The 22154-nt window shown below is 45.2% G+C and overlaps 2 protein-coding genes across 3 annotated transcripts; one reads left to right on the top strand and one right to left on the bottom strand.

The window, feature by feature from the left end:
• Positions 1 to 537: 537 nt before the first annotated feature.
• On the bottom strand, positions 538 to 8914 carry LOC141811211 (uncharacterized). The gene is made up of 4 exons (XM_074699191.1): positions 8731 to 8914; positions 5584 to 6585; positions 3591 to 3812; positions 538 to 2176 (listed from the first exon to the last, which is right to left on the bottom strand). Exons 1-4 carry the CDS (start codon positions 8791 to 8793, stop codon positions 653 to 655), a joined length of 2811 nt encoding a protein of 936 aa, XP_074555292.1. The 5' UTR covers positions 8794 to 8914; the 3' UTR covers positions 538 to 652.
• Positions 8915 to 9149: 235 nt separating this feature from the next.
• LOC141811087 (serrate RNA effector molecule homolog) lies at positions 9150 to 21597 on the top strand. Of its 2 annotated transcripts, XM_074698989.1 has the most exons (21): positions 9150 to 9278; positions 11716 to 11838; positions 11916 to 12026; positions 12104 to 12247; positions 12376 to 12436; positions 12516 to 12813; positions 13040 to 13281; positions 13358 to 13477; positions 13553 to 13685; positions 13785 to 13912; positions 13992 to 14053; positions 14136 to 14214; positions 14330 to 14494; positions 14579 to 14749; positions 14839 to 14992; positions 15069 to 15181; positions 16340 to 16420; positions 16540 to 16690; positions 16787 to 16888; positions 20961 to 21075; positions 21153 to 21592. In XM_074698989.1, exons 2-21 carry the CDS (start codon positions 11720 to 11722, stop codon positions 21226 to 21228), a joined length of 2625 nt encoding a protein of 874 aa, XP_074555090.1. In that variant the 5' UTR covers positions 9150 to 9278; positions 11716 to 11719; the 3' UTR covers positions 21229 to 21592. The 2 variants fall into 2 exon arrangements, with proteins under 2 accessions (XP_074555090.1, XP_074555089.1); XM_074698988.1 differs by having other exon boundaries at positions 14330 to 14749; positions 21153 to 21597.
• Positions 21598 to 22154: the final 557 nt, after the last annotated feature.

The following is a 22154-nucleotide window of genomic DNA, read 5'->3' as shown; positions in this document are numbered from 1 at the left end:
TAAATTGAAATGTCAGAGAAAAAAATACAAAGAATAAGAAACAAAGAGGTGTCAGGAAAAAGAAAGAGTATTTCAAAGTAAAAGTCCTCACAGTGACTTTCAATAAATAATCTGGCAGTATATGTTTTTTTAACATTTCCTCTTCTTCGGCAGGTGTCTGACCCCACCCCCTCTGCTTCAAGAGCCAATCAAAAAGAACGACACTGAGAGTATGAGCAGAGTTTGACTCCAGGCTGTCGTGTGACTCAGGATTATCTCTGTCAGGAACGACACACTGACCTTTCACCGTGCCGCTCATAACCAGTGATGACAAAGACGTAGAAATCAGCACTTTCAGAAGCTGTTAAACATTCTTCTCTTTGTGACGTCTGTAGCTGTCAGGTTTGATCAGTCCCAGATATGAACTCTAAACGTCTGGACCCTGAATGGCCTCTGTTAAGACCTGCTCTCCTCTGATAACATGTTTATTGGTGCTGTTTGAATAAAGATTAATTGAACTTAATGAAACCAATAAACAATAGTTATTAAATGATAGTTATAGATTTATTTACACCATGTACACGTTATTCACCGTGGATAAAGTTCAACACATGAAACATGAAAACTTCACCAGCATCAGTGACGTTTCACGCCATCAGTCCCCGCAGGGTGGTCACTCTCTGTTGTGAATGCGCTGATGTGCCTTCAAACCGCTCAGCTGAGAGAACGTCGCGCTGCATTTTTCACAGCTGTACGGTTTCTCTCCAGTGTGAACGCGTTTGTGAACTTGCAGTTCACCGAGTCTCACGAAAGCTTTCTCACAAATGTCACAGCTGTATGGTTTCTCTCCTGTGTGAATGCGCTGATGAAGTTTGAGGCTGTATTTTTTCGTGAAGGATTTCCGACACTGGATGCATCGGTAGGGTTTCTCTCCAGTGTGCGTACGCTGATGGATCAAGAGAGTTCTGCGGTCAGTGAAAGTCTTCCCACACTGATCACAGCGGTACGGTCTCTCTCCGGTATGAATGCGCTCATGGTCTCTGAGGCGACTCGATAACCTAAAAGATTTCCCGCAGAAGTCGCAGCTGTATGGTTTCTCTCCAGTGTGAATCCGCTGGTGGATTTTCAGGATGGATGATCGGCTGAAACTTTTCCCACACTGATCACAGATGAACAGTTTGTCTCCAGAGGGGATGCATGTGTGTGTCTCTAGGTTAGCTACTTGGGTGAACTTAGCGTTACATCTGTCACAGCTGAACAGATCCTCTGCACTGTGGATTCGCTGGTGAGCATATAAAGCACTCAGTGTCTTAAATGTTTTCCCACAGTTATCACAAATGAGGATTTTCTCTCTGATGTGAACACGCTGATGAATTTTCAGATCATAAGATTTGATAAAAGATTTCCCACACTGGTCACAGCTGTGTGGTTTCTCCCCTGTGTGAATTCTCTGATGATCTTTGAGCACTCTTGAGGAGGTGAACTTTTTCTCACACATGTCGCAGCCGAACGGTCTTTCTCCAGTGTGACTGCGGTGGTGAATTGTTAAGCTTTTAGATGAACTAAAGGATTTCCCACACTCATCACAGCTGTATGGTTTCTCCTGCACGTGGACATGCTGGTGCCCTTTCAGATTTATTAGCTGGGTGAATTTAGCGTCACATTGGTCACAGCTAAATGGTTTCTCTCCAGAGTGAACTCGCTGATGAGCTTTCAGATTACTTGACGTATTAAAAGTTTTCCCACACTGATCGCAGCTGTATGGTTTCTCTCCTGTGTGGGTGCGCTGATGTCCTTGTAAGTGTGCTAACTGTGTAAATGTAGCATTACACTGGTCACAGCTGTACGGTCTCTCTCCTGTGTGAATACGTTGGTGGGTTTTAAGCTTACTGGAGCTGACAAACGTTTTGGCACACTGGTTGCAGCTGTACGGTTTCTCCCCAGTGTGAATGCGCTGATGTTCCTGCAGATTTCCCAACTGAGTGAACGCTGCGTTGCACTGGTCACAGCTGTACGGTCTTTCTCCAGTGTGGATCCGTCGGTGGACTTTCAGGTTCTGCAGTGAACTCAAGGTTTTCCCACAGTCGTCACAAATGAACGGTTTCTTTTCAGTTTGAACTTTCTGGTGAGTCGTTGGGGGGACTTTGTTGCAGGGCTTTAAGCTGAGACTGTGGAGTTCCTTTTCTTCTTTACATTTCTGTAACAACAGACACAGAAACACAGAGTAAGTGAGACATGGTTGGGCATAACCTGTACTATCTGTAAGAGTAAATTATGCAGTGTTAGCTTAAAAAACTACAGTTAACTGGTTGATACAAATGTATAAAAAAGGGAGTGTGCGTTTGAGGACTTGTTTGGTCAGGTATAACTCTAAACAGAGCTGTTTAACATCTACGTGACGGACATCATGTCACATCTCTATCTAAATAACCAAAGGAGTGCCTCAAGGGTCCTTGTTTGGACCCCTGAGATTTATTCTTTGTACCAGTAAAATCAATAAGAATGCTAAGATCCTAATTTTTCTTTTAATGCCGATGACAGCTTGATGCACTGCTCAGCATCCAGACCCTGGTTACTGTCATCCTTGCTCGAGATCAGACCCCTCTCCTGCCTGAATGCTGAGTCTTTGTTAAAATATAACATTAGCAGGTACAGAGCTGCTCATTTAAGAAATAACACACGTTTATTTTTCTATGTTGAATGAGCTCTGTCAGGCTGTGTAGTTCCTTGCTTACTAATAAGTCTTAGCATCTACTCAAAAATGTGACCACACATCAAATCAACATGGGTCACAAGTCCTATCAAAGGTTCGGACACTTACAGTGTTATAGCTTTGGTTAAGTCAAAGCAGAAATCATTATTGTCATCCTAAACCAAAGAGGGTTTTCATTATAACAAACACTTATTAGTGCATTATTAGACATTTATTTACTGTAAATTGATCTCTAAGGTGTTAAACATCCATGATTGTTAGCTAATGAGTTAGCTTTCTCAGTTAAAAACAAGTGAGGGAGCTGTAGGAGACAGTTTTTCCAGGAGTCGAAGTCTCAGTTAAAATCCACTTGTGGCCCTCAGTTAAACGAGATTGGCATTTGATATAAATTAATCATTTTTAATTTTTCATGTAAAAAATATAATTTCAGCTCCCCACTAGCTTTGAAATCCTAAAAAACTGGGTAAGGTTTGCTGGTAAACCCTGACAGGGGGCGTTAGCGTTAGCCTCCAGGCGCCGGAGTCTCGGGTCAACGCTTCCCCGCCTGCCGCGCCTCTCTGTCGGCCTCCTGGTGTCAGGAAAAAGCCCCGCTGCGGCCTGTAGAGCGGAGGTGTTTTAAGGTTGAAACGCTCTCATTGACTCGTTTTACCGAGCTGTAGCAGGGTCTACAGGTCCCCCTGACATGACCCGTCCACCAGACCGGCTTAAAGACGAATCCAGGAGAGCTAAAAGACGCTCGGAGACGTGATGGAGGCGAACCGAGCCCGTCCTCTGCTCACTAACGGGGAACCAAACCAAAGGCGTTTCAGCACCGAACCCACAGCACGCGCTGAAGCTGTTGGAATTCCATTCAACCGCGGGAAAAAAGGATGAAGCTCGTGACGTTCGGAACACTGACCTGAACATCTGGACTGTCTGAGTCTGCTGTGTGTCCTCTGTGCTCCGGGTCCTGGTCCTCCATCGGCCTGCAGGTCTCCACTTTAACCACAGGACTCTGAGGACCCGTACTCTCTCTGGGTTCTGTCTTTGGGCTGATTTCAGGTGCAGCCGCAGCACAAACATCTGAGTTAGAGCTGCTTTCTGGAGAGGGGTCCTGAAGCCAAATGATGGTGGTCGCCATCTTGGTAACACTAACTCAATATTTCCTTTGGTTTAAACCACCAGAATCAAGAAAAAAAAAAACAAAGACCAAACATTTGTTTATGTGGTTTTAATCTAAATGCAAACTGATTCTCACGCAAACCAACTCTTGAAATGACAAAACAGCAGCCAACAGACACAACTAAGTGATTTCAGGTGCTCTAGCACCACCATGTGGACTGGATGTTACCTAAACATGTATCTGTCACTGCAAGGCTGCAATCCAAACTGTCTACTGTACTAGCAGTAGGGATGGGTACCTTTCATATTTGAAACGATATGGTACCAATGTCTGGTACCTGGCAATCGGTATCGGTACTCAATGGTACCAATTTTCGGTACTTTTTTGTGTTTATGCAGTAAAAAAAAAATCAATTTGTTTAGTAATAAAAACTGTATATTTTTTTAATTCAACATATTCATTTCTCAATACATAAACTTACAATGCTGTGTTCATGTCCAGCATGGAAAATTGCCTACTCTTCCACTCACTCACTGTCACAAGCATGTCATTAGGTACCTAAAACTAGTATCTTATGATTTTACGTGAATCGGTACCCGGTACTTTTGACTGAATTCAGTCGGTAACTATAAAAGTACCTAATTCCCATCCGTAACTAGCAGTGCTTACCGATTTGGCCAAATGAAGTCTGTGGTGTAAAAACGGAGCAAAATCTGAAGTATTTCAAAAATTTTTGAATGCCGTACGGGAAATCTCTCTGTGGATAATTTAACCTTCTACTACTTATTATGTATGTATGTAGAATGACTGTTATGCTGGGTCTGTTTTGTAGCATCCTATGCTAGTTTCCAGTTTTGGACACCCACTACCGTATAACCCACGACTGTTTGAGGAAGTTAATAAATGGTTTATATGGACTTTAATAAATTTGGTAGAAGTAAACACTTCCTGTGAGATGGTAACCTGTTGTGGCATTGTATTTGTAAGGCTAACTCATTCCAGTAGATCAGGTAATGCACCTTAACCTGAGTGCCACCCATAACATTAGCATTGTGCATTATTGGAAACAGTACGTAAAGTAGACTGGCCTGTTGCACACTGAGACCTTTTCTCTGATCAGTGGGACATCCAGGAATTTTTGGTATAAAGCAGAGTTTGCTCTTTTTCACAGACTGTGTACTTCCTGTTCACAAAATCAGAGAGCACTGCTTGTAGAGTAGGGGTTTTGGAAAGAAACCTACCTTGCAAACTGTTTTCCCCAGAACACAACTGATGTTTGTTTTCTTCTTCTGTTAACTATGGTAGCACTAAAATTTAGGCAACCTACTGCCACCTACTGGGATAAGTTAGCACAACAACATTACCACAACAGTATTAGACTAAAAACAAAAGCAGTTAGTGTCGTTATTTCAACTCACAAAAAAGAAGGTGACCATCTCACAGGTAACGGTTAACTCCTAGAAAATTAATTAAAGTCTTTATTAACTACTACATCAAGATCCCCTTGCACTCACTCGTCTTTCCAGGTGTTTGTATGTTTTTGACGTTAAGAATAAAAGCACGTAATTAAGAAATGTGAAGTTTATTAAAGAATCATATTTGAACAAAAATAAAAACAACTTAAATCAGAGTTTTCAAAAATCAAACACTTTGTAATCTATAGTTCATGTTTCTCCTGTCTTTGCTACGACACATCTAAACAGATACAAGGTCATCACATCAATACATGCCACAGTCAGGAATAAAGTCTGAATAAAACCAAAACAAATAAAAGTTGGAGAAGTCGTCACAAGAAAAACAGGCCATCTTTCCGATTATTTTCACAGTTGTCGGGTTTCTCCCCGTCGTGAGCCTGCTTGTGTGATTCAAGGGAAGCTAGCTGGATGAATGAAGCCGGGCACTTGTCACAGTGATACATGTCCAGCTCAGTGTGACTGACCTGGTAGCTCTTCAGGTGTGCCTCAAATGTAAAGGCGTCCTCGTCGCCTAAGTGAGAACTGTTGTCGGTCGTCTGTCTTTCGTGAATTTGCAGGTGAGATTTTAACGAACGAGTTGAGATGTAGGTGATTCCACATATTTCACACATATATGGTTTCACATCTGAGTGACTGAGCATATGATGCCTCAGGTGACTTTTGCTCTTCATCGTTTTGCCACACTTCTCGCAACTGTATGGTCTCTCTTCACTGTGGGTTGCCATGTGGAGCCGTACGCAATTGAGCGTCATGAAAGCCTTTCCACACTGGTCACAGCTGAATGGTCGTTCCCCCGTGTGTGTCCGCTGATGGACCACAAGGGCTTGTTCAAGTGAGAAAGTCTTCCCACAGTCGACACAGATGTACGGTTTCACACCAGCGTGCCACTTTTTGTGGGTTTGAAGCTGACTGTTATGGAGGAAGAATCTGTCGCACATGTCGCAGGCGTACGGTTTCTCCCCGCTGTGAATGAGCTTGTGTGTCTTCAACGCATTCAACTGTTGGAACGAGGCGTCACATTGGTCACAGCTGAACGGTTTCTCTCCTGTGTGGATCCGCTGATGGGCTTTGAGGACGGTTTTAGACCTGTAGGATTTCCCGCATTGGTCACACTTAAACGGTTTCTCCCCTGTGTGAACCCTTTTGTGATATATCAGACTTCCATGTGCCGTGAATGTTTGCCCACACTGATCACATCTGATTGGTTTTTCTCCAGGTTGAACATTCTGAAGATCCTTGGAAAATGCTGACTTGAGAAGGAGTTTTCCAGGGTGCTGAGCCTGTTGTCCGTCCTGTGTTTTTCCTCCTTCCTGTTTCTAGAGCAGCAGACAGAAACCAGAGACTGTTAAACATCATGAAAGAACAGAACTAACAGCAAAAACTGGAACACAGCAGCAGACTGAAAGTACCACAGAATAAAAGTTACACTGAGAAATGAAAGGTGCTGGGCTGAGTTATTCAGCAGTCGTGGATAACGATGTTAAAACTGTCTTTATTCTGGGTCAGAGGAGACGAGTAACAGAGAGATCAGAGCTGTGTTGAAGGGATGTAACTCCCAGTCTCCCCTGTTATTGGAGCCCTTCAAACAGCAGCTCTGGGACATCTTATAAACCTGTGTGCTAATTGTGTTAGTCTATTTCCTGTTTCTTATTGTAATCAAACTCCCGTCTGCTGCAGTCATGCTAATTTCAAGAAACCCAAGATGGCTATCACATACCCCGGCTTCAAAGCATGTGGCAGCTTAGGGCAGGAAGAGGGGGAGGTGTGAGTGACCCTGAAGGTCAGGGGGGGTGTAGGTGCCCTCAGGGACACAATGAGTCTTTGGTGATGATGGAACAACCAGACCATCTGTGCTAACCAAATCTATGTACACATGGCTTGTATTAAGTTACCCCAGAGGACTGTGGGAGTTTTTAAGTATTATTCATTTTTACAGGGCAAGCCTATTTTTAATCCACATTGATCCAATTCCACAACAGTTCTCCCCAACTGTATTTTTTCTAGAGGTTTCATTTAATTAGAACCTCAGTTTACCCCGTGCTGAGCTGAACAACCATGACACGAAACAAAACACATGTGCACTACAAACGACTTCATATTCCATGAGGGGACTAGATTAGAGATCAAAGAGCTCAGCAAAGACGCATTCTAGAATTCAATCAGACACATTCCAGAATCTAAACACGAGTTCTAGAGCTCAATGACTCGTCCTAAAGATTAAAACAGGTTCCAGAGCTTAAATACAAGTTCTAGAGATCAAAGACACGTTCTGGAACTTAATCACACATTCCAGAGCTTCTAGATCAGGGGTCCCAAAACTTATTCCTGTCAGGGCCAAACAACTTTTCCCTTCTCTGATGGGGGGCAGGGTCACAGAGGTGTCCAATTGTAAATATTTATTGTTTCCCAGAAAGCCAGACATATAAATTTATGTTAATCAAATATTAATAACCATTTCTGGGATCTTGACAGGAAAAAAAACAGAAAATAAATAATAACACTATTAATGAAATATATAACACTATTTATGAAATAAATAACTAAATAACACTTTTCTGTTTTTTCACAGAAAAAAAAGAGCATGAAATATGAACTTTCTTGTAGACACCGCTGTTTGCAGCTCTCTTTCATTAACTTCACTGTGAAAACCAGAAAGCAAGCAGGTTAAGAAACCAAACTAAGTGATACAACACCTACCAGCACAACACATTTCACTACCCGTATGATTGTACAACAGGATTATTTTTTTTTTTTTAAGGGAGGGGTTTCAGATAAGGTACAAACTGCAGAAAGGTGGAATAAAAAGTTACGTTCTATGCATGTGTTAGTCTTGATCACGCAGCCAGACTGAAAAAAAAAATCATAATGCGCCTCTGGTATTGTTCAGGGGGCCGGGGAAAATGTGGAGGCAGGCTGTATCCGGCCCCCGGGCCATAGTTTTGGGACCACTGTTCTAGATACTGTATGAATATATATCAGACACTTACAAGAATCAACTCTAGATTGAGCCTCGAATACAAAAAAAACAAAACATTTCAGAGCTCAAAGACACACTGTGAAATCCAAAGACATGTTCTAGAGATCAGAGATAAATTCCAAGAATTAAAACTTAAAAAACACATTCTGGAATTTAATCAAGGATAGATTCTTGAGATTGGGAACACACTCTAGAGTTCATATTATAACATACTTTGGAATCCAAAGACACATCTTGGAGAGATGAGATACATTCCAGAGATCATTTTAGACTTCATTCAGAGCCACATGTCAGGAACCGAGACCCGTTCCAGAAAATACCAGAAACATTCAACACAGGGATCAAAGACAAACTCTAGAGATTTATCAAAGACACATTTAGAGCTTAAAACCCCGAGCAAACTTTTTCAGGAGTGATTTCACAGCAGTTGGATGAACAGATGAATCACGTGGCTTTAAAACTTGTGGCATACCCGGAAACCCACCTCATCACCGGGACTACCTGAGCCAGCAGCTCCTCCTGTCTGCTCTGGGTCCTGGTTCTCCATCGTACTGCAGGGCTCTGGTGTCGCTGGTGGACTCTCCTCGAAGTGATTCAGTATCACAAAGACCACGACTTTTCGCGGTATTCCTGATGAGACACATACCACAGGTGGAGGACCGGGATTGGACAGAGTGGCTCCGCCCACATTACGTATGTCACCTGCTGCGTTTAGGAAACATAAGAGGAATTAGAATATCTTGCCGCTGAAAAACTAAACTCAATGAAGACTTGTTTTTCTCTTGAGGAGCCCAGAATTCATAGCGAGGAAGAAACTCGAGGTAAAAGGTAAAGAATAAGTCTCCAAACTCTTTATCCTGAGCTGCTCTCCTGTTGTTCTCCTCCTGGCCGCTGCGGGCGCTGTCTTCATCTTATCCGAACCAAGCTGAGCGGAAGTCTCGTGTGGTTTTGATCTCGGACAGGCGGCGGGACAGTTGTGTTGTTGTGTTAGCTGTCTGCGGGTTTTTACGGCTCCACGCGGCGCTGCCTCAGGTAAAACACACACTAAACACACCACTGATGATTTCTACACGTTTTAATGGAAGCAAACACCAACTGCTGCACAGCTTCACTCCGTCTGCGCATGCGTTCGCGCTGGATGCTAACTAGCCACTTAGCCACTATTAGCTCCCAGCAGCTGGTGTGGGGCTTAATGCTAACGCTTTAGCTTCTCTTTAATGTTGTTTCCTGCTTTCAGAGTTTACTAAAACTCAAAATATCAGCTTGATTCAGTAAAATGTGTCTTTTTATGTGATTTCGGTGCTAATGCGCCTGAAGCTAAAAGGCTAACGTTGTTAAAAGTGAGGCTAACAGCAACACTGAAGCTGCTTTCTGAGCTAATTACCCTCAGGAACAACAGTTATTATGTATTTATCAGAACTTTAATTAAATAAGTTACCCTCAGTTTGTTTCTTTGAAAGTAAAATAGAGTCACACTCCGAGTTGAATCATTACAAACAGCCTGAAATGTGCTTACGGTTCACACTCACTACATGGATTAATTTATTTCATCCTCACTTTTAAGCTTCCTCTCTGGTGTTGTTTTTCATCTCACTAAAGCAGTGTTTACACAGTCAGAGTAAGGGTCTGACTGTAGTCCTGAATTTAGAAGACCAGGGACTTTGAGAGGTGGGACCTTCAAGCTGGATGTTTCTGATTGGTGGTGTCTGTGCAGTGTTTTTTCTATTTTTAATAACTCCTTAATAATAGTCTTTTTTTTAAGCTCTGTATCCACCGAGTGGTTTGGTTTGGTTCATCTCAGTACAGCACGCATTTTGTGCATTTTTTATGCATAGCCGATTTTTCCAATTTGATATTCAGGCCGATTTTTAAATAAATATATATTTATCACATTTTTGTGAACAAAGCAATTTCTGAGCAACTAAAAGAAATCTATTACAACAAGTCGTGTCCAGTCCTCTGAACATTTATTCAGCTTTCAAAACAATGAAATATTTTGTCTGAGTAAACACACAATGTAACAAGCAGTAGTAAAAATTCACACTCTTCTTACAATGTCAAAAAAAAAGAAATTTAAACTTATTAATATAATTTGAACAAAAGTATGTAATGTATCCAAGTGGTTCCACAAGTTTGAAGTGCTCGTCTTTTTTGTGCCTGAGCAAAAATTGTGTCATTTTATACAACGGATCAAAAATCGGCTTTTTAAAAGAAAATGCGGCCGATGGCCGATAGAGACAAATGTCCAAATATCAGCCGGCCGATATATCGGTCTACCTCTACTTTAAAAGGGACACATTCCCAACTTTTTCACCCGTACCGCCCCACTCTGTGGTGCCTTGTTTGTTGAGATGCCCGACATAAGCCCCGTTTCCACCAAGAAGTCCAGTTCAGATCAGTGCAGTTTGATACAGGTTGGATCTGTTAAGCCAGATCCTGTTAGTAATTGCAAAGCTAATCTTGCGTTTAAGGTGGTATTCAGACCTGGACTCTTTGGTCCACTTTAAACGGACCAGGGTTCGTTTCACAAGCTGGTGCAGACTTTTCATGCAGGTGTGAATAGACACAAACGAACCCTGGTGCGGACCAAACAACCGGACCCAGACCCACTTTTTGAGGTGGTCTTGGTCCGCTTCCAAACGAACTCTGGTGCGGTTCCTGGTTCTCCGGTGCAGGTCTGAATACAAACCAAGGTCCATCTGAACTAACTACTAGGGCTGGGCGATTATGGTAAAAATAAGAAATCCGATCATTTTAAGTGATATTGAAATCACAATTAATATACGCAATTATTCATTTATTCAAAAACTTCAGTACTGATTTAAACACAACTTTAAAGAACCAGAAAGTGGAACATACAGTATTATTGATACACATAAGTCACACACACTCGCTGTGGCTGCACATGGAACACAGAAAAGCTATGAAGCACAGGAACTTGCATACATCTACAATGTGTGGCATATTAATTGTTGTTCTTCGATTATACTGTTTTTATGATTGTCAGATGGCAAAATTGAAATCACGATTAAAATGTGATTAATCGTCCAGCCTTACTAACTACAGGATACATGTGCCTTTTGGGCCTATAGAGCCACCGTAACCTAACCGTCTTTGGTTCATACCTGATCCTCCGTCTTCTGTTTAGCCACGCTGTAGCTAGCATGTTGTGGGTCAGGACACGCAGAGCATAGCGCCTCCTTGCTGCGATCATTGGTCTTCCTGTTCCTAAATTGTAAACGGTGTTATTAAGCTGCTTTGAAGGAGCTGCTCTTGAAACTGAAAATGATTTAGCAGCTCTAAAATCCAAAGCGCTGCTACCCAGATGGACTAGTGAAATATATCTGTGGTGATTTTTTTATGAAACTGTTCGTCTGGTTTCACCGCTCCGGTCCAAATGCAGCTCAACGTGTTCGACGTGTGTTTGTTTCAGTTACCTGTGTCTCACTGACTCACCTGTGTGTTGCAGGACGATGGGAGACAGCGATGACGAGTTCGACAGGAGGAGGCGGGACAAGTTCAGGAGGGAGAGGAGCGACATGGAGCGGTCCAGAGAGAGGGAGGAGAGGAGGAGAGACGACTGGCCCGACAGGTACGCTCACATGAGGGGATTAACAGTAACAGTGTGTGTGTGTGTGAGAGACATGTGTGACCACTGTGTGTGTTCAGGGACTGGGAGCGCGGCAGAGAGAGGCGGCGGGACTACGACCGTGGTCGCAGAGAGAGGTTTTCTCCCCCCCGACACATCAGCCCTCAGCACAAACGGATGAGGAGGGACTGGTGAGAGCGCGTCTGTGTTATCCCACCGTGCTCCACACGAGGGCGCTGCTTCTTTTCTTAACCTTTGATCGTTTCAGGGACGACCACCGGGGGGAGCCGTACCGATTCGACCTGCCATACGGAGGAGGTGGGCCTCCGTTTCCAGGGGTGGGGCCACAGGGCTGGCACCCTGACCTCCCACACCTCCACCCTCATCACGGAGGTCACCCGCTGCAGGGCAGGTAAGATCCACACCTGTCTGTCCTTCATCCATCCTTCTTTATCGACCTGACGTAGAAACAGAGCCTACAGATCTGCTCCTGTCGTCATGGAGACGCCCTGACGTCAGAAATGTGTTGAAATGTTTCAGGTTGGGCATGGTGGACCCAGACCTCCCTCCTCCTGGTCCTCCCGTCATGAGGAGCTTTAAGGTGAGTTGTCTCTGTCTGGATGTGGAACGTGCGCGCGTCGATCACGCCATCTGAGTTCCTGTGTTTTTGTTTCCTGCAGGAGTTTCTCCTGAACATGGAGGACAGCGTGGACGAGACCGAGTCGGTGAAACGCTACAACCAGTACAAACTGGACTTCAGGCGGCAGCAGCTGCAGGACTTCTTCCTCCAGCACAAAGACCAGGAGTGGTTCCGCTCCAAGTACCACCCCGATGACATCAAGGCCAAGAAGGCGGAGTCTCTCAGCGCGCTCAAGACCCGGCTGGGCGTCTTCCTCTTCCTGCTCGACAACAACTGGTTCGACGGCGTGTCGCTGGACATGGAGCACGCCCCGGCCATCATCAAACTCCTGGACGCAGGTAAAGAGTTACTGTAGTTCCCAGAGTGTCCACTAGAGGTCGTCTCCTGCATGTTCACATCTTAGAAAGGTTTTAAGTAGAGTTTCGATGGGAGTGAGGAATAAAAAGGTCTATTTACAGCAGACTCTGGGTTAAAAAGAGAGAGGAATTAGGGGCGTGGCCTCTTTGATTGACAGGTGGGAGCTGTAAGTCATCATCTGTGGCTCCTCCTCTTTTGTCTCTGCAGCCGTCATAAAGATGGAGGGAGGCACTGACCTGGATCTGCAGGTCCTGGAGGTGCCGCTGACGTCTGCGGGGTCTGCAGGAGAGGCTGGCAGCAGCGGAGGAGGAGGAGGAGGAGGTGGGGAGGAGAAGAACCAGGGAGATCCAGGTGAAGGAAACGTTAGCGCTCCATCAGACCCCAAGCTGACAGAGAGTCAGACAGAAGGGACGAAGAGCGAGGAGGCGAGGGAGGCGAAGGAGCCGCAGGTCAGGTTTGAAACACGACAGAAAACGAAGTAACAGAAAAACGACGCCGTGTTAACGCTCTGACGCTCCGTCTCAGAACCGCCAGGACGACGCTCAGCAGAACGGAGACAAAGACAAAGACGAGGAGGACGGAGAGGAGAAGAAGGAGGAGGAAGAGGAAGAGGAGGAGGACGGAGAGGAGAAGAACACAAAGAAGGTGAGTCACTCCTCCACGCTCGCCGCTCAGCATCACCACACGCCACTGGGGTTAACCCCGCCCCCTTCTCCTCAGGGCAGGAAGAGGAAACGCAGCGCGTCGGCCGACAGCGGCGAGGGCAGCGCCTCCGAGTCTGACTCCTCCCACTCTGATGGGGAGAAGGAGGAAGATGAGGAGAAGGAGGAAGAAGAGGAGGATGGAGAGGACGGTGAGGAGGCGCAATGATGACGTCATCAGGTAGACAGGAAGTGCACATGTCTTTATGTTTAAGTGTGTGTGTGTGTGTGTGTGTGTGTGTGTGTGTCAGAGCGTCGCAAGGAGCGAGGGAAGGCCAGAGAGAAGGAGGCTCCAGCTAAGCCCCGCCCCCTCCACCTCACCACCTCCCTGTTCATCAGGAGCATCCCGCCGGAGGTGTCCAAGGAGGAGATCACAGCTGTAAGGACACACACACACACACACCTGCACAGAAACACACACACACACTCACTCGTACTAACCTGGTGGATGTGATCAGCTGTGTCGTAGGTACCCAGGCTTCCTGAGGGTGGCGCTGTCCGATCCTCAGCCTGAGAGGAGGTGAGAGCTCGAAAACACACGAAAACACGTTACACACACACGCTTCTGGTTATTAATGTGTGTGTGTGTGTGTGTGTGTCAGATTCTTCAGGCGCTGCTGGGTGACGTTTGATCGCAGTGTGAACATAAAGGAGACGTGCTGGAACCTTCAAAACATCAGGGTAAACACACACACAGGCTGAGAACACACTCTCACACACACACACACACACACACACACACACACACACACACACACACACAGACGAGTGTGTGACGCTGCTCTCTGCCTCTCAGCTCAGGGACTGCGAGCTGTCCCCGGTGGTGAACAGAGACCTGTGTCGGCGCGTGCGTGCGGTCAACGGTCTGACCCACCACAGACCGGTGGTGAGGAACGACATCCGGCTGTCGGCTCGGCTGGTGCACAGCCTGGACCAGCGGGGGGCGCTGTGGGCCGGGGAGGTACGCTACACCTGCTCCATCATGATGTCACTCAGCCTACAGCTGTGCTCAGTGTGTATGTGTGTGTGTGTTTGTGTGTGTCAGATGGAGACCAACCCGGTCCTGAAGAACATCACAGACTACCTGATCGAGGAGGTGAGTGCTGAGGAGGAGGAGCTAACTCGAGCCTCAGGAGCCAATGACGATGGAGCGGATGGAAAAGACCCCGCCTCCTCCTCTGAGGTTACCGTAGAAACAGACGACAAGCTTCTGAAGGTGGGAGGAGCTCTGCTGGTGTCTGCTCTGCCTCAGTGTGTGTGTGTGTATTAATCTGTGTGTGTGTGTGTGTGTGTGTGTGTGTGAAGGTGCTGGACCGCCTGCTGCTCTACCTGCGCCTGGTCCACTCTGTAGATTACTATAACTTCTGTGAGTATCCTGCTGAGGACGAGATGCCGCATCGCTGCGGCCTGATCCACGTACGGGGACCCCTACCTGTGGCCAAGATCACTGCAGCTGAAGGTACACACACACACACACACACTCACACACACATCATGATGATGTCAGAGCCTGACGCTGTGCTGTGATTGGTCAGTGAGCGAGCATCAGAAGATGTGTGAGGAGCGTCTGGCGCCGCTGCTCTCTCCGTCAGAGACTCTGAGCGAGGACGACGCAGCCAGGCTGGGGAGGAAGGAGCCCGAGCAGGAAGTGAGACACATGTCTGTCTGACACCTGTCTGTCTGACACTTGTCTGTCTGACACTTGTCTGTCTGACACCTGTCTGTCTGACACCTGTCTGTCTGACACCTGTCTGTCTGACACCTGTCTGTCTGACACCTGTCTGTCTGATACCTGTCTGTCTGACACCTGTCTGTCTGATACCTGTCTGTCTGACACTTGTCTGTCTGATACCTGTGTGTCTGACACCTGTCTGTCAAAACATCACACCTGTTTGTCTCTCACCTGTGTCATCCATCCTACTGTCTCTATCACCTGATCCTTGTCTGTCTCTCTGACCTATCTGTCTAATTTGTCTGTCTTTCTCTCATACCTATCTGACCTGTCTGTCTTTTTCTCCCTCTAACCTGTCTGTCTGTGTGACCTGTTTGTCTTTCTTTCACCTGTCTCTCTCTCATCTGTCTGACCTTTCTTTCTAAACTGTCTGTCCTTCTGTCTGTCTGTCTCTTTCCTGTTTCTCTTTGACCTGTCTCTTCTTTCTAACCAGTCTGTCTCTCTCTGACATGTCTTACCTGTCTGTCTCTCTGACCTGTCTGTCTCTCTGACCTGTCCTTCTCTCTGACCTGTCTCTCTGACCTGTTTCTCTGACCTGTCTGTCTGACCTGTCTGTCTCTCTGACCTGTCTCTCTGACCTGTCTGTCTCTCTGACCTGTCTCTCTGACCTGTCTGTCTGACCTGTCTCTCTTACCTGTCTGTCTGACCTGTCTGTCTGATCTGTCTCTCTTACCTGTCTGTCTGACCTGTCTGTCTCTCTGACCTGTCTGTCTGACCTGTCTCTCTTACCTGTCTGTCTGACCTGTCTGTCTCTCTGACCTGTCTGTCTGACCTGTCTGTCTCTCTTACCTGTCTGTCTGACCTGTCTGTCTCTCTGACCCGTCTGTCTGACCTGTCTCTCTTACCTGTCTGTCTGACCTGTCTGTCTCTCTGACCTGTCTGTCTGTCTGTCTCTCTGACCTGTCTGTCTGTCTCTCTGACCTGTCTGTCTGATTCTCTGACCTGTCTGTCTCTCTGACCTGTCTGACCTGTCTCTCTCTGACCTGTCTCTCTGACCTGTCTCTCTGACCTGTCTGTCTCTCTGACCTGTCTGTCTCTCTGACCTGTCTGTCTCTCTGACCTGTCTGTCCTCAGGTGGAGAAGTTCCTCTCAGCGAACACTCAGGAGCTCAGTAAAGACAAGTGGCTCTGTCCTCTGAGCGGGAAAAAGTTCAAGGTGAGTCCATTTGTCCTCAGTGTGTGTGTGTATGAGGTGTGTGACCCTCTGACCCCTGACCCTCTGATCTCTGACCCTCTGATCTCTGACCCTCTGACCCTCCTCCTGGTGGTCTCCAGGCTCCAGAGTTTGTGCGTAAACACATCCTGAACAAACACGGGGACAAAGTGTCCGCCGTCAGACAGGAAGTCCTCTTCTTCAACAACTACCTGCAGGACGCCAAGAGACCCTCTCTACCTGAGAACAAGCCCCTCCCACCACCAGCACAAGGTGACTCTGACCTCTGCTCTCCTTTAGCTGAAAAGCATTGTGGGAAATGTAGGATCTGACAGGAAGTGACCTCATCTGTGTGTGTGTGTGTCTCAGCCGCTCATCAGGCTCTGCCAGGGTTCCCCGCTCAGGCTCCACAGCAGCAAAGCCTTCTGGGATATCCACCTGGAGTCAGACCGCCTATGCCTGGGTTCCCAGGTACAACACACACACACACACACACACACACACATCAATCAATCAATCAATCTTTATTTATATAGCGCCAAATCATAACAAATGTTATTTCAAGACACTTTACAAAAACATTTACAGGTCTAGACCCGTAAATGTTAATAAAATTTTATTAGCAGAAACCCAACATCAAGACAAGATAAGGAGTCTTATCTTATCTTAATCCACCATGAGTACAGGACTTTGCAGCATTTAGCAAGTTACAATGGCAAGGAAAAACTTCCCTTTAACGGGCAGAAACCTCGGACAGAACCAGACTCATGTTAGACAGACATCTGTCTCGACTGTGTTGGGGTTAGAGAGAGACAGATAGAGGAGAGAGAGTGGGAGAGAGAGGGGGGGGGGGGGGAGAAAAAAGGAGGGGGGGGGGGGTAGGGATACACACACACGCACACAGACACACACACAGATACACATACACACACACACACACACACACACAGAAAGGGAGAGAGAGAGAAACAGACGGAGTCTGAAGGTTGGCGCTGTGGCGACAGTTAAGGAGAAACCAGCAGGCCAAATCCAAAGCTGTAGTAGCTGGTGTCGGACAGGAGCACAGCAGCAGGCCGTCTTCTTCACCGATCCCCAGGAACCTACAAGACAAACTCAGACCCTCCCAGAGAGGTGTATGGTCAGTAACTATAACAGGACAGTAAGACTAGAAGTTAGACTGACAGAAAAAGAGGGAAACAGGAGCCCTGTGTGTCAGTTCCCCCCAGCAGTCTAAACCTATAGCAGCATAACTAAGAGCTGGTTCAGATCTGATCCAGCTCTAACTGTAAGCTTTATCAAAAAGGAAAGTTTTAAGTCTACTCTTAAAGGTTGAGACCGTGTCTGCTCCCCGGACCTCAACCGGTAAGTTATTCCAAAGAAGAGGAGCCTGATAACTAAAGGCTCGACCTCCCATACTACTTTTAGAGACCCTAGGTACAACGAGCAGACCAGCATGTTGAGAACGCAAAGACCTAGACGGATTATACGGAACGATTAAGTCTTTAAGATACGATGGCCCGATGCCATTAAGCGCTTTGTAAGTCAAAAGAAGAATTTTAAACTCTATCCTAGATTTTATAGGTAACCAGTGTAGAGACGCTAACACTGGAGAGATGTGCTCTCTCCTCCCAGTCCAAGTCAGTACCCGAGCGGCAGCATTCTGAACCAGCTGAAGAGTCCTAATAGACTTATTAGGACAGCCGGATAAAAGAGAGTTACAGTAGTCCAGCCTAGAAGAAACGAAAGCATGGACCAGTTTCTCAGCGTCGCTCCGAGACAAGATGTGTCTAATTCTCTTGATATTGCGAAGATGAAAAAATGCCGTCCTTGAGACCTGTTGGATGTGAGAGTTAAAGGACAGGTCCTGATCCAAAAGAACTCCCAGGTTCCTGACAGTGGTGCTGGAAGCCAAGCTGATGTCGTCAGAGGCGGCGATGTTGTTCAAGAAAGCTTCTCTGAGATGTTTAGGTCCAAGAACAATGACTTCAGTCTTCTCTGAGTTCAGCAGTAAGAAGTTTCTACTGATCCAGGACCTTACGTCTTTGAGGCATGCTTCAAGTTTAGATAAGCGGTTGGTTTCTTCAGGCCTCATTGACAAGTAAAGCTGAGTGTCATCTGCATAGCAGTGAAAGTTTATGGAGTGTTTCCTCAATATAGTGCCGAGAGGAAGCATATACAAGATGAAAAGAATCGGTCCGAGCACTGAACCTTGAGGAACTCCATATTGCACCCTGGTGTGAGAAGAAGAGACGTTGTTCACATGAACAAACTGATGTCGATCCGAAAGATACGATCGAAGCCAGGCTAAAGCGGTTCCTGAGATACCAAGAAGACTCTCTAATCTCCTCAGAAGAATGCAATGATCAATCGTGTCGAAAGTGGCACTAAGATCAAGCAAGACAAGCACAGAAAGAAGACCACTGTCCGAAGCCAAAAGTAGATCGTTGGTTACTTTCAGCAGCGCAGTCTCAGTGCTGTGGTGAGCTCTGAACCCAGACTGAAAGACCTCAAAAAGACTGTTGCTATGAAGAAAATCACAGAGCTGACTCGCAACAACTTTCTCCAAGATCTTAGAAACGAAAGAGAGGTTAGATATCGGTCTGTAGTTGACAAAAGAGCCTGAATCAAGTGTAGGCTTTTTAAGAAGAGGCTTAATAACAGCAACTTTAAAAAGTTGGGGCACGTAGCCCGACAGTAAAGACGCATTAATCATCCTTAGTAAAGAAGATCCGACCAAGGGAAAGACTTCCTTTAACAGCCAAGCTGGGATGGGATCCAGAAGACAAGTTGATGGTTTGGCTGAAGTGACAGTTGAATCCAGCTCTGACAGGTCCACAGGCGAGAAGCAGTCCAGGAGTATATTCGCTCTAAGCGACATTTCCGCAAATTCGCCATCGATCGAAGGTTCTATCACGGTTGCATGTAACACGCTACTAATTTTATCTCTAATTTTTAATATCTTATTGTTAAAAAAGCTCATAAAGCCCTCACTGCTAAGCGATAGAGGAACGCATGGCTCAGTAGAGCTATGACTGTTTGTCAGCCTGGCTACAGTGCTGAAAAGGAATCTAGGATTGTTTTTATTCTCTTCTATAAGAGTCGAGTAGTAAGTTGCACGCGCAAGTCGCAAAGCCTTTCTATATTCATTTAGACTATTTTTCCAACGCGAGCAGGATTCGGTTGTTTTAGTCGAACGCCATATTCTTTCTAATTTCCTCGATTGTTGTTTGAGCTCACGAGTTTGAGCGTTGTACCACGGAGCGGAACGATGTCGTCTGAGAGTCCTCTGTCTGAGCGGAGCAATTGAATCGAGGACGGCTTGAAGAGAACCCGTGGTATCCGCAACAAGTTGATCAAGCTGAGAGGGAGCACAAGAGCTCTCTGCAAAAGTAGAGCAAGAATTCAAGGCAGCAGGAATAGCTTCCTTGAAAATGTCTACAGCTCTGTCAGACAAGTTCCTGGACAAGATGATTTTGTTCGCAGGTGAGAAATCCGACAGCAAGAATTCAAAAGTAATGAAGAAATGATCCGACAGAAGAGGATTCTGCGGCAAGACAGCCAAGTTGACAGGTTCCACGCCATAAGCAAGAACAAGATCCAAGGTGTGGTTAAAGCGATGAGTAGGATGGTTCACAGACTGTGTGAAACCAAAAGAATCCAGTAAAGACATGAAGGCAATACAAAGACTATTGTCAACGACGTCCACCTGAATATTAAAGTCACCGACAATGATAATTTTATCCGACAGAAGAACGATATTAGAAAGAAACTCTGAAAAGTCGGAGAGAAATTGAGAGTACGCGCCAGGAGGCCGGTAGACGATAACAAACAAAAACGGTTGCGCGGTTTTTACAGCTGGATGCAAGAAACTGAGAAAAAGACTTTCAAAAGAGCTAAAGCCTAGTTTAGGTCTAGTGCTAATATTAAAGCTAGAGTTAAAGATAGCTGCCACTCCCCCCCCACGGCCTGTGTCTCGAGGGTTATGAGTATTAAGGTGACTGGGAGGAGTGGACTCGTTTAAACTAACATATTCACCCTCACACAGCCAGGTTTCAGTCAGAGCAAGTAAATCAATGTGATAATCTGATATAAGTTCATTAACTAGCACAGCTTTAGATGACAAAGATCTAATATTTAACAAACCACATTTGACTTTAACGTCATGTGGTTCATCTGCACCGGAAGTTTTAATTTTTATAAGATTATCATAATTCACTCCTTTATTATTATTATTATTATTATTATTATTATTATTATTATTATTATTATTAAAGTAGTAGTTGTTGTTGTTATAATAATTATTGTTGTTATTGTTATTTTTATTTTTTTTTTTTTTTTTTTTATTTTTAACATACACACACCTTCAGCCTCCGTGATGTTTTCTGCATCTTAACACGTCTGACTCCATCATTTGGTGTGTGTGTGTGTGTGTGTGTGTGTGTGTGTGTGTGTGTGTGTGTGTGTGTGTGTGTGTGTGTGTGTGTGTGTGTGTGTGTGTGTGTGTGTGTGTGTGTGTGTGTGTGTGTGTGTGTGTGTGTGTCAGGTGGTGGACCCCCCTATCCTCATAACCAGTTTGGAGCAGGTCGCGGTAACTTCGATAACTTCCGAGGTCACGGAGGAGGAGGAGGAGGGTTTCCCGGGAAACAGAGGAACAGCAGGTAAAAAGGGGGCGGAGTCACAGATCAGGTGTTTCCTGATCCTGACGTCTCTGACACTCTCTCTCCTCTGTGTGCAGGGGCGTGCGCGGAGATCCCCGCTCCATCATCGAGTACAGAGACCTGGACGCTCCTGACGACCTGGACTTCTTCTGAAGCCTCGGGAGAAACAGGATGTTTTTTTTTTTTAACCTTTTCTATTCCTACATTTCCCATGATTCCTCTGATTGTGTGTTTTTTTAGAGTAGGTGTGTGTGTCAGTCAGGACCAACGTTTCTGTCACCAGATGATGTGAATGAGCTCAAATAAAGACACAGACACTGAACACGGCTGCTCGTCCTCTCTTCACACAGAAAGTTCACAGGAGACTCAGAGTTTAACGGAGTAAAGACGATACGACGTGAGAAATGTTCCAGTTTTTTCCTTAAACTCACAACAATCACAGCTCTACAGTAACTCTATAAGAGGAAAGAGTGGTGAATACATACGAATCAGGAAAAAGTTAGTTTAAGTTTGAAATAAAGGTTCCTGTCTCCCTGTGAAGTTTTCATAAAGATTGTTTGAATTTTAGAGGTCTTCATGTTTGTGGTGTCCCACAGGGGTCTGAGAGAAGAATCCAAAAGGTTCCTGGGTCCTTAAAGTCTTTCTCAGAGATTCTGGTTTTGTAAAGATCTTTTTAAATCTTTAGACTTTTGAAATGTTCCTGGTTTTATCAAGATCTCAGTAAAACAACATTAATTAAAGTTTCTGGTTTCTTCGAGAGCTTTTTAAATCATAGTACCTGTGAAAGATTCTTTTCTCTTCGAGATCTTTGTATAAATCAAAATCCTTAATAAAAATTCTGGTTTCCTTAAGTGTCTTTTTTTAGAAAAACTTTTTATGTGGTAGAAAATGATTCTTAAACAGTTATCTTCTCTCAAAGGTTCCTGGACATATTTACATTATATAAAATAGCATTTTGATGATTCTTTTCAAAAGATAGACAAATGATTCTCAAACCTCTTTTTTTATATAATTTATATAAATATATAAAAGAGTGCAAATACAGAGAAAATGATCATATAAATATATAAAAGAGTGCA

Source organism: Halichoeres trimaculatus, unplaced genomic scaffold (genome assembly GCF_033239565.1).
Source record: "Halichoeres trimaculatus isolate MK-OKI-2021-1 unplaced genomic scaffold, fHalTri1.1 fHalTri1_scaffold_22, whole genome shotgun sequence".
NCBI lineage: Eukaryota > Metazoa > Chordata > Actinopteri > Labriformes > Labridae > Halichoeres > Halichoeres trimaculatus.
This window is presented reverse-complemented; position numbering and strand designations above follow the sequence as displayed.

Coding starts and splice junctions, on each gene's coding strand:
- LOC141811211 (XM_074699191.1), bottom strand. CDS start 8,793: ATGGAGAACCAGGACCCAGAGCAGACAGGAGGAGCTGCTGGCTCAGGT. Junction 6,586..8,730: donor CAGGTAGTCCCGGTGATGAG/GTGGGTTTCCGG, acceptor CTGCTGCTCTAG/AAACAGGAAGGAGGAAAAAC. Junction 2,177..3,590: donor CAGACAGTCCAGATGTTCAG/GTCAGTGTTCCG, acceptor CTGTTGTTACAG/AAATGTAAAGAAGAAAAGGA.
- LOC141811087 (XM_074698988.1), top strand. CDS start 11,720: ATGGGAGACAGCGATGACGAGTTCGACAGGAGGAGGCGGGACAAGTTC. Junction 13,478..13,552: donor AGGAGAAGAACACAAAGAAG/GTGAGTCACTCC, acceptor CCTTCTCCTCAG/GGCAGGAAGAGGAAACGCAG. Junction 16,889..20,960: donor GCCTATGCCTGGGTTCCCAG/GTACAACACACA, acceptor TGTGTGTGTCAG/GTGGTGGACCCCCCTATCCT.